This window comes from Paraphaeosphaeria sporulosa (assembly GCF_001642045.1).
Source record: "Paraphaeosphaeria sporulosa strain AP3s5-JAC2a unplaced genomic scaffold CC84scaffold_3, whole genome shotgun sequence".
Taxonomy (NCBI): Eukaryota; Fungi; Ascomycota; class Dothideomycetes; order Pleosporales; family Didymosphaeriaceae; genus Paraphaeosphaeria; species Paraphaeosphaeria sporulosa.
Window position 1 is genome coordinate 2,572,960 of NW_017253362.1, and position 14,123 is coordinate 2,587,082.

At 53.9% G+C, this 14,123-nt stretch overlaps 6 protein-coding genes across 6 annotated transcripts; 5 read left to right on the forward strand and 1 right to left on the reverse strand.

Moving 5' to 3' along the window:
• Nucleotides 1–126: 126 nt before the first annotated feature.
• CC84DRAFT_1240311 (DRMBL-domain-containing protein) lies at nt 127–3,635 on the forward strand (the record flags this gene model as incomplete). The annotated part of the gene is made up of 3 exons (XM_018184014.1): nt 127–162; nt 242–329; nt 471–3,635. The coding sequence occupies 3 exons, from the start codon at nt 127–129 to the stop codon at nt 3,326–3,328; spliced, it is 2,982 nt and encodes a 993-aa protein (XP_018039153.1). The 3' UTR covers nt 3,329–3,635.
• Nucleotides 3,636–5,198, forward strand: CC84DRAFT_587409 (Thioesterase/thiol ester dehydrase-isomerase). Its single transcript, XM_018186791.1, has 2 exons — nt 3,636–3,864; nt 3,920–5,198. Exon 2 carries the CDS (start codon nt 3,998–4,000, stop codon nt 4,973–4,975), a length of 978 nt encoding a protein of 325 aa, XP_018039154.1. The 5' UTR covers nt 3,636–3,864; nt 3,920–3,997; the 3' UTR covers nt 4,976–5,198.
• Nucleotides 5,199–5,732: 534 nt separating this feature from the next.
• CC84DRAFT_587437 (uncharacterized protein) lies at nt 5,733–6,373 on the forward strand. The gene is made up of 2 exons (XM_018186792.1): nt 5,733–6,244; nt 6,314–6,373. Exons 1-2 carry the CDS (start codon nt 5,922–5,924, stop codon nt 6,315–6,317), a joined length of 327 nt encoding a protein of 108 aa, XP_018039155.1. The 5' UTR covers nt 5,733–5,921; the 3' UTR covers nt 6,318–6,373.
• A 406-nt stretch (nt 6,374–6,779) lies between these two features.
• On the forward strand, nt 6,780–8,374 carry CC84DRAFT_1240313 (uncharacterized protein; the record flags this gene model as incomplete). Its single annotated transcript, XM_018184015.1, has 5 exons — nt 6,780–7,381; nt 7,433–7,518; nt 7,570–7,762; nt 7,819–7,986; nt 8,034–8,374. Exons 1-5 carry the CDS (start codon nt 6,970–6,972, stop codon nt 8,372–8,374), a joined length of 1,200 nt encoding a protein of 399 aa, XP_018039156.1. The 5' UTR covers nt 6,780–6,969.
• A 1,203-nt stretch (nt 8,375–9,577) lies between these two features.
• On the reverse strand, nt 9,578–10,288 carry CC84DRAFT_1240315 (uncharacterized protein; the record flags this gene model as incomplete). Its single annotated transcript, XM_018184016.1, has 2 exons — nt 9,979–10,288; nt 9,578–9,925 (listed from the first exon to the last, which is right to left on the reverse strand). The coding sequence occupies exons 1-2, from the start codon at nt 10,018–10,020 to the stop codon at nt 9,578–9,580; spliced, it is 390 nt and encodes a 129-aa protein (XP_018039157.1). The 5' UTR covers nt 10,021–10,288.
• A 2,369-nt stretch (nt 10,289–12,657) lies between these two features.
• CC84DRAFT_1162638 (uncharacterized protein) lies at nt 12,658–13,592 on the forward strand. The gene has a single exon (XM_018178048.1). It carries the CDS (start codon nt 12,856–12,858, stop codon nt 13,420–13,422), a length of 567 nt encoding a protein of 188 aa, XP_018039158.1. The 5' UTR covers nt 12,658–12,855; the 3' UTR covers nt 13,423–13,592.
• Nucleotides 13,593–14,123: the final 531 nt, after the last annotated feature.

The window sequence follows — 14,123 nt, forward strand, 5'->3', positions numbered from 1 at the left end:
CTTTCTGCGAGGGGGAAAACGACTTCTTTCTCAACCCTTTCTTGGAGTGTCGTAACGCTGGCTTTCATCTGCCCAGCCTCTTGGGCTATGTTTCGAATGTTCCTGTTACGGTGAATGTGGGCGAGCATGATCAAAGCTGGGACGAGTACATGGCAATCACCTGTGAGTCTCATGTGGTCGGTGGCCATCCAGGAGCGCTAGGAAGTCTGGTGTTGAAGGAAGCTGGGAACACTTTATTCAGGATGCGCGACCTAATGAAGAAGAAGAAGAAGCAAAAGTAGATGAGTATACGTGTCGCAGCGTACCAGGCCTAAGAGTGTTGATGCGTAGTCAGTCAGAGCTAGGTGGTTCATCGCATAATAGTGGCGGTGTTTCGTCCTTCAGCTTGTGCAGGGTGCACTCACATGAAAGGTGCGCTTGAGAAGTCTACTTTATTGTGTCAGCCACTATGCGTCGCTGAGTGTGAAAAGACGCGACGCGTCAGAACGCTGTCGTCATTGGCTCGACTAGCGTCTCACGTGCTCACGCGCGTTCTTGGCAGGCACGACCCGTGAACTACCATTTTGCCTCCCGCTTCCTGAACATTCATACACGCAAACGTTGCGGCGATGTGACACACCAACACTCGATGTTTCGAAATCCACGTGAAAACCGAACGCTCCCTTTCACGTCCCACATTACGCCTTCGACAGGCCGCCCTCCTTCGCCGCCCCGCACATCCACTACCGCTCCTCCGACGATGGCTGCTAAAGCGACACCGAGAAAGCCTGCGGCCAGACCGAAAGCTACCTCCTCACAGAAGAAGAAGGATGATTCGAAGCAAACGACCCTGGTGCCGACCGATTGGGGAAAGAGAGCGGCGGCGAACAATGCACGAGTGAAGCCAAAGGCGACACCGAACGGCAACATCCTGGCCTTCTTCAAGAAGGCCGAGGAAGAAAACAACAAGATATTCTTACCGGACCGCAAGCTTGACCCCAAGATTCTTTTGAACGACGCCGGTGAGGTCATTGGATGGAGCGATGAAGCCCAGGACAGTGTCATGAACACAGATAGCAGCGCGGAACGGTACAATGAGAACGGCGGAAGCATCAAGAAGCGTAAGATGAGTGAAGAAGCTCCAGAGTCAACATGTTCACTTACGCCGCCGGAAGCGGATGTGGCGGCAGCGAAGCCTCCACCAGTCAACACGGTGGAGAAACCCATACAGACGCGTAAGAAGATTGGTCCTTTTGCGGACGATTCAGATTCAGAGGCGGAAGAGGAAGCCCCGTTTACGAATAGAGGTACGATTACGCGAGAGGAAACAAACGATTGCGATGAAGATTCTAAACCTTTGGAGGATCCGGAATCCGCAAATAGCCTTTCGCTACCCATCAATCACGTACCGCCGCTGCTCAAGACCGAAGAAACTTCGCAGTTTGGCGAAGAAGATCCCGAGGATTTTGAAGATCTAGAAGACGAAGATCTACTAGAAGGCGAAGAGTTCGACGAGCGGCGATGGATGAAGGAGCAACAGAGACTGGAGATGGCTGAGGCCGGCTACGAGGGCGATCCAGATGACTTTGAACCGCCTTCACTGTTCCCAGACGACAGTATGCTGGAGAATGAAGACAACGATGCTGATGCACCATCATGTCCGTTGTGCAGCGCACAGTTGATTGGCTTGTCGGAACAGGATGTTTCTCAGCACGTCAATGCGTGCCTAGATGGGAATCCACTTCCGCTACCTAAACCAAAAGGGCCCGCAAAAGAGGCTACCCCAATAGTGACCAATGCGAAAGCCTTCAAGCGGCCTGCACGTCCACCAAAACCTGGTCAAGAGAACCCTTTCCAGCTAGGCGAAGCGAGCGGTGCACCCAAGTCAGCGTTTTCCAAGCTGATGTCTGGTCATGCTGAAGATACTGCGTGGGCTAACGCTGCTGATGCCGAGAAGGCAGCACGGGGCAAACCATCCTACCAACGGACTTGTCCTTTCTACAAGATCCTTCCCGGCTTCTACATTTGCGTAGATGCATTCCGCTATGGCGCCGTTAAGGGGCAAAATGCATACTTTCTCAGTCATTTCCACAGTGACCATTATATCGGACTGACTGCCTCATGGAGTCACGGCCCAATATATTGCAGTAAGGTAACAGGAAACCTAGTTCGGCAGCAATTACGCGTGGATCCAAAATGGGTGGTAGACCTGGACTTTGAAAAGAAAACCGAAGTGCCTGGGACTGCAGGCGTTCATGTCACGATGATATCAGCAAACCATTGCCCTGGAAGCTCGTTGTTCCTTTTTGAGAAGGAAATTGGAAATGGAAAAGGCACACGATTACAGCGTGTGCTGCATTGCGGCGACTTCAGAGCCTGCGAGGCCCACCTGGACCATCCACTGCTGAAGCCTGATGTGCTCGACGCTGTAAGTGGGAAGAACAAGCAGCAGAAGCTCGACGTGTGTTATCTCGACACTACCTACCTCAACGCGAAGTACGCTTTCCCACCACAACAGCAAGTCATCCAAGCATGTGCAGATATGTGCGTAAGCCTCAGCAAAGAGAAGGTCGACGAAAGCGACGCCTTCGAAAAGATGAAGAAAGAGCGCGCCGGTGAAGGTATGGTCAAGTTCATACAGAAGGCTAGTGAGGTCGGAGCCGGCATCGACGGCGTCGAAGCGGCTTCAACGAGTCCTACGAGGATCGGAGGAAACAAGCCACGAGGCAAACTTCTCGTTGTAGTGGGGACCTACAGCATCGGCAAAGAGCGTATTTGCATTGGCATCGCCAACGCGCTCGGCAGCAAGATCTACGCCCCAGCCAACAAGCAACGAATTTGCCGCGCGCTCGAAGACCCTGAGCTCGACGCTTTGCTCACGTCCAACCCACGCGAAGCGCAAGTCCACATGACCCCACTCTTCGAAATCCGCGCGGAAACCCTCGACGACTATCTCCGCGATTTCAGCGACTGCTTCTGCCGCGCCGTCGGCTTCCGGCCGTCGGGCTGGAACTACCGCCCACCCACGAGCCGCTTCACAGAGTCCCCCTCCGTGCAAACTGTTCTCTATTCGCAGAACTGGAAAAGCCCGTTTTCGATGCGAGACCTGACCCAGCAACGCGGCAGCACGAATCGCGCGAAGTGCTTTGGCGTGCCGTACAGCGAGCACAGCAGTTTCAGGGAACTGACCATGTTCTGTTGCGCGCTGAGGATCGACAAGATCATTCCCACGGTGAACGTGGGGAGCGCGAAGAGCAGGGAAAAGATGAAGGGGTGGTGCGAGAAGTGGGCTGCTGAAAGGAAGAAGAATGGGCTGTTCACGCTGGGAGAGGGTCGCGGTTCATGGTAGCAGTCCGACCATGATTCAACGAAATATCAATGTGCCAACTACGTTATCTTATCAATGAGAAGTGCACCGATAAAGAACACAGCTATTCGAGTCTCAGTTCTGTCTGAACTCTGATCCAAGGATGTTCCTACTCCTCCCATGCCGACCTCGAGTGCGTTACGCAACTACGATTGAGGGACATCCCAATGAGCCTAATGCAAGGTATAATCATTGCCACCTGACACCATCCCGCCCTGCGTTGTAGCCTCCACATGTTCCCGTTACAGTCGACCTAGTGATAAGCGACCTAACCAGAAAAAAGGCATCGATCGTAAAAGTGGAGTGTTCCGAAGATTCAGGACAGGTGATTGGTGCTCACTCTTGGCCGGCCGGCCATCGCAAGACTCTACGATATACGCTACTTCCCGCATTAACGGTCTGGATTAGAAAATCCAGCTCGGTTGTGATGTTTTCACTAATCATTGTTAGTAACTCTTAACTTCTCGGCTACGACTCGGTTCATAACAGCCTCGGTACATCATGAAAGTGTACTAAAGGTATGCGAAACATATCGATTGCCTCTACATAGATTATGTTACTTACGCAATCAAGACTTGCAGACCTTCCGTTCTCTACCATTCTCTACTAAAACAAGGCAACACGTGCGCCAATCCCACCGCTGCAATCACCATGCCAGATTTCGCGGAAACTCTGTCTGATCAAGTTGCTGTGTCCGCGCTCGAATATGATCGCTTTGTCTCGGTTTACAAACCCGAGAGCATGGGCAACACAGCTAAGATCGCGTATGGTGGTTGCGCCATCGCTATCGCCATCTCAGCGGCATACCAGACCATGGATAGCCAATATTCTCTTTATACTGCAATGGGTCATTACCTCGGGCCCGCATTGGTTGACCGGCCGCTCTTCGCAGCTGTGCGTCGGATAAGAGACACCAGAACTTTCGCAACGCGTCAAGTGGAGATCAGTCAGATACAAGACAATGGGAGCGCGCGAGTCTGCATGATAGTCTCAGTGGATTTTCACACGAAGGAGAAGGCTTCTCTACTCGAATACTCTGCGTCGCCGTCCATTCGGTATCAGTCGGTTGAGGCCCTACCAACAGTGAAGCAAGCGAGTGAAGTTATGATCGCCCAAGGGAAAGTGTCGAGGACCACTGTTGATTTCAACGAGAAGCAATACGCGTTGAGGGAACGGCTTGTAGAGTCGCGCCCTTGTCCTGAGGGGATGGCGTATCAAACAATGAATGGCGAGATCAAAGTGCCTACTACCCAAGACAACCTACCTCTAGTCGATAGGTTTTCAGGCGACTATTTCAAGGCCAAGCACCAACTCGCGAATCAAGCTGAACAGATGGCCGCATTGGGATTTATCATGGACGGAGCTCTGTCTTTTATTCCGCTTACACATTCTTCGATGTCGCTGAGAGATGCCGCCGCTTGTTCGAGTCTGGATTTCGCGTTGAGAATATTTACCCACGATATTGATATCAATGACTGGCATTTCAGAGAATTCAAGACTGTGGTTGGTGGCGAAGGCAGAACGTACTCAGAGTCCAGACTTTGGGATCGGGCGGGCAAAATGGTCGCAAATATGACGCAGCAATCCATATTGCGGTCATTCGTACTACAACCGAAGGCATCACTGTAAAACAGTCTATGACACGGGCTTCGTGAATCATCTCCACTTTATACACAGCCACTCTGTACGCAGGGTTGTTTTGTAGGCATTGGAACACCATGCCATTACAAGGACCACAGAAACAGAATCAAGTCTCATTGAAACCGACCTACGCATTGCCTATGCCGGAGTAACACACCGTACTCAGACTTTTGTCCTGGTACTGTAGCTGGTATAGAGCAGTGTCTATAAATAGAGACGTTACTTTCTCGTATTTATTTGATCATCGAGACATCCGATACAGATGCATGGCCAACTGCTCTAATGTTGACCGCGTCTACTCGGGTACAGTTGTCGTTGATTGCACAAGTGCAGAAATATGGTCCCGCACCCCTACTAAAGTGGAGTTGCCGCCATGACAGCGCTGTCCGCCGTTCCGCTTCCGCTCCGCTTCCGCTTTCGCTTCGTAGAACTGACTCGATTGTGCGGCTGTGATAAGCCTGTCTGGATGAACGTTTGTACTGTTTGCAAGCTGACGTTCGGCTCGCCGTGACAAGGGGCTGCGGTCGAGGAAACGATGGCGAAAGGTACTTTCCATAATTCGTGTATCGGATTATGACGTTTGCGGAAGTGAAGACCTCGCGATAGTGCGACGATGAGCAAGTTTTATGGTCCGAAGAGACAACTGATCGGGGCCATTTGGCTGAGTCTCTCGACTGCGGGTGTCAGCGTAAAGCTCATAGCAGACAGAAAATATTAGTGTGTAGCTGGACGCCTTGGGAACCTGGACACCAGCCTGTGCGATCGACTCCGTCTGTTCACTGTCAAGTTGTGTACCTTGTAATGATTTCACATTCACGATGCGCAGCTGTGACGAGCATCGTGAAGGGTTCCGCGCGGAGAGACCTCCGCTGGGCGATAGCAGAGTCTCAGAAGCCGCGTATGGAAGAATGAGGCAGTAACAGCACCTCTCACGATGCTGTTGTCGCCCACGTGCTCACCTTCCATAACAGTCCGCTTAGCACACTTGCAGCTAGCGCGCGGCTGCGTTACGAAACCGGTCCGCGAAACCGCCAAGTGCGCTTCAGACACTCTGCTATTCCTCACACTCTTGGTATATATCCTGCGCAGCGCCTGTACTCGCCGTGGAGGTGCTTCGCGCTCCGCAAATACGAGTGCTCAAAATGTCGCGACAGTTCGCCAGCTTACGTTCCATCTCAAAATGATATTATCTCGCGAGAAGTCGCAGACAAACGTAGTCAAGGAACGCAGGTCAGAACAAGCTCATGTTCAGCCAAGGTACGTTGGTTCTCCTGCGCGCTCCCACCCCTTCCAAGCGTTTCTCACGAATGCTAAGCCTCTTGACAGCTGACAATCGCTGCCTGACACGTCCGTCGCGCTCGCCCAAGAAATGGGAAGCCTGGGACAAAACATCCGGGCGGACGACGCCTGCGTGCACTCACAGGTTCGTCCCGCAAAAGATCCTATGGTCGCTCGGCATGATTGGCGCCCACGGCTGTTCGGCCCCAGAAAGGTTCACCCAACCCAAAGGTCGTTAGAGGACAGCCGAATACAGGGCGCTGTAGCGCGACCCAAGAGAAAAGCTGCCTGGGGACAAAACGCCTGGGCATGTTGTGGTTCATGTGCAGCCACGGCTTGATCGACTGAGACGGTTAACCTATCCTGTGTGATGGGTGACAATGACCATCAAGCTGTATGCTCAGTTGTAGAGCTGTTACAACGAAGCTGGGCAGCTCTGGGCGTCGAACGTGCACGTTTACCCCTCGCCTTAGAAAAGAAGGATTCTCGAAAGCGATACGAATGAATATGTGGGTATATAAGAGCTGTGCCTTAGGCGGAGCAGAACAGCACGCGCAAACAGTAGTTTCAAACTTCACTTCAAATCAACTTCCTTCGTTCTTCGATTCTGCGACCGGTTCGCTATTTTATTCGCATCTCTCTTTTCTGGCTCCTTCTGAGGTCACCCAAGCCACTTAACTTTATACATTCACTTCTCCGCAAATATGAAGGTTTCTCACATCGGTGTGGCCATGTGGGTCATGACTGGGTCTCAATTTACTACTGCTGCACCCACTTCTGAACTCCTCAACGTCCTTCAGAGCAGAGGACATCAGGACTTGAGTGCTAGAGACCTCTCGGCACTGTTACAGAGCCTTACCGGCGGGTTGGCACAACTCCAAGGACAGGGGGCTGCCGCCGCGGGCCAGCGTAAGAGTGCTCAAGAAGCCGATGCGGAGTCACAGGGCAGCGCAGACAGTGCAGATAGCAACGCAGGTAATGCTGCGCAGGGCGGACAAGCTGCGAAAGGAGGCCAGGCTGCAGAGGGTGGCCAGGCTGCAAAGGGTGGCCAGGCTGCAAAGGGTGGCCAGGCTGCAGAGGGAGGACAAGCCGCAGAAGGTGGAGAAGGAGAAGGCAGTAAGTTCTCCAGACATCGATACCTATTCTCGTGAAGCTAAATATCACCAGATGAAGTCGAAATCGCCGGCACATTCGGCACCGCAGTCGCTGTTGAGGGCGGTGACCTCAAGCAGGATATCCTCTTCACAAAGAGCGTACGTATCTTGCCCGTCTCTCCACCCACGCACAGCCTAACATCCATTCAGACAGTCGGCGCCTTTGAATTTGAGTTCCAGAGTGCCACCGCAGACACTGTCACGGTAACGGAGAATAAGACGCCCGCAGCCCCGCCTACAGGCTTCGAGCTGCTCGAAACGAGTTCATACCAGGTTGCGCTGGCGACGAGCAAAGGCGTGGGGCTAACCCTGTCCAAAATCGACTTCATTTTTGACGCTGCTGGTGAGTACACATATGGTTTGCATCAATGATTGCGTCCTTTCTGACAACATCACCAGCTGCCGGACTCCAGGGCAAAGACGTTACGAAAGCACAAGTCGGAAAATTGTGCGCTGAGACCGGGGCGTTCACAATTTCTGAGACACTGGGAGAGCTGGAGTTTGAGGTCGAGGAGAACGAAGTCACGCTGAACTTGAACAAGGACGTCACTGCTGAGGGCGAGTGGGGTGAGCTTTTTCCTATCATTGTATGGTGATAGTGCTAACAACCATAGGAATCTTCCTCCCTGTTGCCGCCGCGGGAGCTGCCACTGGCAATGAGACAGCCGCTCGGAACGGAACCGCTGCCGCCGGTGAAGGTGCTAAAGGCGCTGCTGGGGACGAGGCCGCCAAGGGCGGTCGGGCCAAAGAGGGCGCCGCTGCTGAGGGCGCGAAAGGCGAGCAAGCGGCCGCCGGAGCAGAGGGTGCCGCAGGGGAGGCCGCCAACGGACGGCAATCTGCTAAAGAGGGTGCAGCTGCTTCAGGCAAAGCCGGCGAAGCCGCTGCCAGCGAAGAGGCGGCGGCTGGCAATAAGCAAGCCAAGGCTGGTGCTGCTGCCGCTGCCGAGCATGCGTAGGCAACTTTGCGTCGATAACGTTTGGAGATACAGGGTGTCGTGGTAGTATTCTCTTTGTAGATATTCGTTCGAGTCACGCCTTTGCCAGAATGTCGAAGATCGCTGAGGTGGCAAAGAAACCAACAAATGCAAATTCGCTTGCCGGATTTTATCCTGGGGTTTTGAAATGTGATGAAAGGTTTCCAGTCTACTGCGCACATTGTCGAAGTCTCGTACATGCCGTGCAGCCACTTACTCTACGACGGTGCCGGCTGCCATTGCAGCAGGCGCTCTATCTCGTCGTCGACATCCTGCTTCCTCTTCTCCCTCCCCTTAGCGTAACCCTGATGACAGATCTCCTCCATCACCCAAACGTTCACGAAGAAATTCTTGAGGGCGAGTGCCTCCTCCTCCTCCTCCTCCTCCCCCATCCACACCACAAACTGGAAATCCAATCCATACCGCTCCAACATGCAGTGCAGCACCCACGGCCCCCTCCACTTCTCCTCCTCCTCATGTGTTTGTGGGTATTTCGAGGCGCTGTAGCTTCTGTCGTAACATCATTTCGATACCCGCGTTGCCTGGCATTCCAAAGTCGATGTCTGCATGCTCGGGGGACGCGAAGGGCTGTGCGGAACGCGCTGGCTCTGTTAAAGTCGGCGACTTTCCAAGCGCAAGTGTGGCGAGATTCAAAAGAGAAAGTGTATTTCATCCTTTGGAGATGAACGAGGGCGGATTCGCGGATGGGTGGTGGCTCCGGTTTGGCGTCGCATGCCTCGATTACGAGAGGTGGGATCGCGGTCGACCTGGGTGTTATTGGTGAATTTTTGATGATGTGGAGGGAGTGGATAGTGTGCGGGGAGCTTTCAGTAGAGAGGGGGATTGAGGTTGTGCGCGAAAGGGCGAGGCGGTAATTCTCCATCTTGTGTGGTGAAGAGAGTGGGACCTATCTTCGAGGCGGGACTTGTAAGAAAAGATTTGAGGGAATTCCTCCGCTTGCTTTCAAGATGAGGAATTTTTCTTTTGTATACGACTGCACTTCAACAATTAACCACCAACCTTGGTACAATCCACGCGCGGCTCCACAATTTGCTCCACAAACCGAGAACCTCCCTCTCATTAACTTGAGTTGCCCAAGGCTCTTTTTCTTTTACAGAACCCCAGATTTGTGGATTAGCACCACATTTCGACGCCCCTTCAACTGTCATGGGTATGTTCTTTCCCCTACCCAGCATACGCCCCCCTTGCACCCACCATCCACCCCAGCCCCACAACTGTCACGCACAACGGCACCACTACATCACCCACCCTTACCGTCCTTCCCACCACCATCTCGCTTCCAAGCAGCCAAATCACGCCCACATACGTCCCTAGCGCGAGGTCATACAGCGCCATGTTGCGGATGTCCCATGCGGTGTAGGCGCGGATCGCGCCCATGGTGATGTTGAGCACACCGTACATGTGCGCGAGGAGTGGCGTGTGTGGGGGGGAAGATGGGCCGGAGAAGGGCTTGAGTGAGGCACGGGGAGAGATGTAGCAGATTGCGCCGTGGAGGGTGGCCATTACGGCTGTCTGTGTGGGGGTTTAGAAGTCAGTGAGTTTGCAAGGGAGACAGAGGCGCATACAAAAAGAATAAAGTATGCGAGGTAGCCGTCTTCTTGAGCCATTATTGTCGAGTTTCCAAGGTCGTATGTAAAAGGCGGTAACTATGTATCGGAAGGAGGTGACTATAAAACCATGAAACAGATCGAGCGAATTACCTCGTAATCGACATTGAAGTGCCCCGATTCACGATGTCGAAATAGAGGTCCGAGCTATATCACGGCCTCGGGAGGCTGTTTAAATATCATGTTGTGCGCCCGAATAAGCCGTAGAGGCGTTCCGGTCGGAGAGCCGTCGTGTGTAATACATTCCGCTCAACATTGTTCCCGTCCGAGGCTGACGCCTCGATAAAGCGAGTGCCCAGTCAGTTTGAACGAGAAATCATTCGTCGTGCGATGAAGGCGTCCATGGACTTGCGTGGCATTCCATGAGTTTAATAGGTATGGTAGCTCCGTAAATGCGGAAGGGGTGCAGCAAGGTCCCAGTCTGCGAAAGTTAGCCTACCTCTTGGACTCAGCGCGAGGCTTATGAGTATGTTCATATCTCTTGAGCTGAGCGCAACAAGAGCACGTTGATCGCGCGAATAAGTTTGGCAGATTTCCATGGTTTCTCAACATCCCAAAAGGGGAAGCCTGCGGCATCCATCGATTGCGGCACCCCTTGGCACATCTCATCCGCCCACTTCGTTACCCGCACCTTGTCATCGTGCCCAACTGAACGACACACGACCTCGGAGCCAGAAAAAAAAAGCCGACTTCGCGCTTCTGGTCCCTTTTATCTTTTCCCTACAATATCATCTCATAACATTCGCGAGAAATGAATTTGTTATTCGAGTTCTGGCAGCGTGTCCTGGTGGCGTTGCCCGTGACAGAGGGCGCCGCAACCAAGCACAGCCCAAGACACGGCAGCGAAAATAGCACCGAAAAGGGTCTGCTCTAGATCCCAAGGCCCTAGGAAAGCTTCAACGTCGTCTTCATGCCGCAAAGGGCAACTGTTGAATGCAGTGGCATGTGCTTGGCGATTGTTCATTCGTTCAAACGCTGCTTAAGATTTGGAAATGTTAGGAGCACCGAAGGGTCCGCCCTGCAACGCACTCGCGCCACCGACAGAGGCATTTAGGGTTCAGTGTGGGAATTTTCTTGACGAGCTGCGACAATAAGGAAGTGCATCTCTCAGGGGAACGATGCAAAAAATTGATGTGAGCAGCGCGCGCAAAGAATTGTACATTGTGCGAGTTCACGCGACCAATCAGATCACGTCTAAAAGGTCTCAACGCTGTGCACCAATCAAATCCCGGAGAACATGCAATTACCACGCCTTCTCGGCCGCAGTCAGCAGGACAGAAGTCGTCCCGCAGCATACTCCCTTCCCTTCAAACCAAACACTCGGTGGTCAGCAAAACATATGATCATGTAGAACTTTGCTGCCTCGCCCCCAACCCACAGGCCGACAGTGACATTCCCCGGTGAGACAGCCCCGCCAGAGCAGAGGTCCCCAGCAACGACCAGATGCAACTGCAACGTGTAGCCCACCACGAACTGCACCGCCTTTCGTGCGTATACGACGCTCTACCAGGCCATGGTTGCGAAAAGCGACAAGCAGCTCTAGCGGGACGCCTGAGTGGTGACGCGCTTGCTGGGGGCCTCAAGCTTTCTTGTTTGCGGGAGGGCTGTGCATGCGGCGTTAGGGCAGCGTAGGCGAGGCTTGTCTGGCACAGTCAGGATGCCCGAGGTGGGTCTTGCAGCGATGAGGCTGATGTGCACTGCTTACCGGGCTGCTGGGTAGGGTCGTCGAGAGGATGCTGGTTGAGGCAGGAGGTGTGTTGTCGTGGGGCCACGATGTCATGAGTGTAGACGATGGGCACGGAGTTGGACTTGTGTGACGTGGACAAGACACTGAGTACGTTTCATTCTGTCGTGTACTGGGACGATCGGCTGTGAATCACGGCCTGTATGACGAAGTGTTTGATGGTACTCTTTCGCCAAAAAGGCAGTCGTGAATTAAAGCACCTGGGCAGGGTTCCCCAGAGCCGCAAGCAACTACGTCCGGGATTCTACATGGCCAGAACAACCGCGGGATTGGTATTACGCTCAGCTCATACTTAACGTTTCAGAAAATTGAGATGGAAATGGTAATAGCCTATGGACTGAGTGGAGCCACGTGAGGCACGGGTATTCGTGGTTGCTCGCTCGGCGAAGGTTTGCAAGAATGGCCATTGTAAGGCTGCGAAGGATGGAGGGAATCCACCAAAGTAATCAATCGCTGACACGCATCCGCCCGCGCCGCTCATCCCAATAAAGCGCGACCCTCACTGCGGCTCCCACAGCAAGGGGAAAGGAGGCACAAGCTTACTCTCTGACCACGTTCGCGCGAGGACGTTCGACGGTCGATTCCCGACCATGCATGACTTTTCGGGCACAGCATGGCAAGCATTCCTCGTGGCTGGGGTTACGGCGGGGGCTCAACGCCCGTATGCTGACAGGCGGCGCATGATTGGGTCGCCAAGGTGCTTGCGCCCCCTAACAAGCCAACCTCTTTTGTTTCATCGCCGCTCGCGCCCCGATTCGGGCACGCTGAAAGGGAAAGGCGTGCGGTGGAGCAGTGGAGCCTCCCGCTAACCCTGCTGCTGCTATTCCTGGGCGGGCTCTGCGGCGAGTGCAATGGTTGGAGGAGGATATAAGGGTTGCGAGTTTCGCTGTGGAAGGCCATCATCACAAAACAACAATCCAGCACATTCACTCCAGCTTCAAACGCTTCGAACATTCGCTGTTTGCTTCTAGCTCGGTTCTTCTGCCTCTAAGTCCTCAACTCCCTCTCTAAGCTTAAGCAACACACTTCCTCTTTCGGAAGACTACAACACCACCACAACAATCTTCAATACCCCACACACCACATCCACAATGAAGGGTTTCACTTTCGCCACTGTCGCCGCGCTCGCCGCCACCACCTTCGCTGCCACCGTCAAGCTCGAGCAGACGGCCTGCATCCAGGCCAACGCCACCTCGCTCTCCCAGTTCGACGTCGAAGTCGACAAGCTCACCGTCGTCAACCTCGACTCCGTCTGCGGGCTGAAGCTCGTCTCCGCCGACGGCGCCGACGTCAAGGCCATCAAGTGCCAGGCCTACATCGACGCCGAGGGCAAGAACAAGGGCTCCAAGGAATTCACCTTCGACGACCCCGCCGAGATCGCGACCAACCCCGTCCAGGAGAAGGCCATCCTGTGTGTTGGCTCGGGAGCTGTTCCGACTGCGCAACCTACCACCTTCGCCGCAGTTACTACTTCTGCTGCGCTCGCGGCTCCTACTGGCGGCGCGTCGACCACTGGCAACAGCACCAGCGGCAAGCCCTCCTCCCCGAGCCCCTCGCCCTCCTCCACCAACGGCCCTGGTAACGAGGGCGCCGCTTCCACCCTCGGCATGAGCCTCGGAGCGCTCTCCTTCGCCGCTGTCGCCGCGTTCTTCTTGTAAACACCTCTCCACGTTAGCTTCAGCGTACGAGTTCTTGTAGCATGTGCATTGCTACGGCGTTTAATGGTCTTTTTGCTTTGTTGATGGATTCAAAACTGGGATAGAAGGACTGCGATTGGGCTTGCAAAATCATTGGTTTGGATTGGGATGCATTTTTTCACGACTACAGCGGGATACCAGACTGCATGGCCAGCGCCATTGTCACTCACTACACGATCTACTTCCGCACCGGCAACATGCCAGGTGCGGGCGTCGAGCTGATCACTCGGCATAATAATAATTCAAGATTTCAACGTTACACGTGTGTCCCATATTTTCGCCATCGCGACATTGCCGTGACATGCTTGATCTCTTCGGATCCTACTGCATCGGCAGACAACCCCTCCGAAAAGGCAAAACACTGTGAATGCGGCGCAGGCAACAAATCAATATCGAACGACGAGGCACAGAAGGCGTGGTGAGACTGCATGCACCGCTCAGCTCACCGTGTCCCACCGCGTCAGCCAGCGCCGCAGCGGCACGCACAGTCGCACAGCTCACCGCGTTTTCTCCCGATACCCACAGCATCACCCCACTCTGCAGACAAGCTCGAAGCTCGAAGCGAAGGTAGCAAGACAAGAGACAGCGTCCCGCGTACGCGCATTTGCTCGAGGAGGTTTCCTCCAATATTACAGCTCCGTGCTTCTTGGCGGGTATTGGTG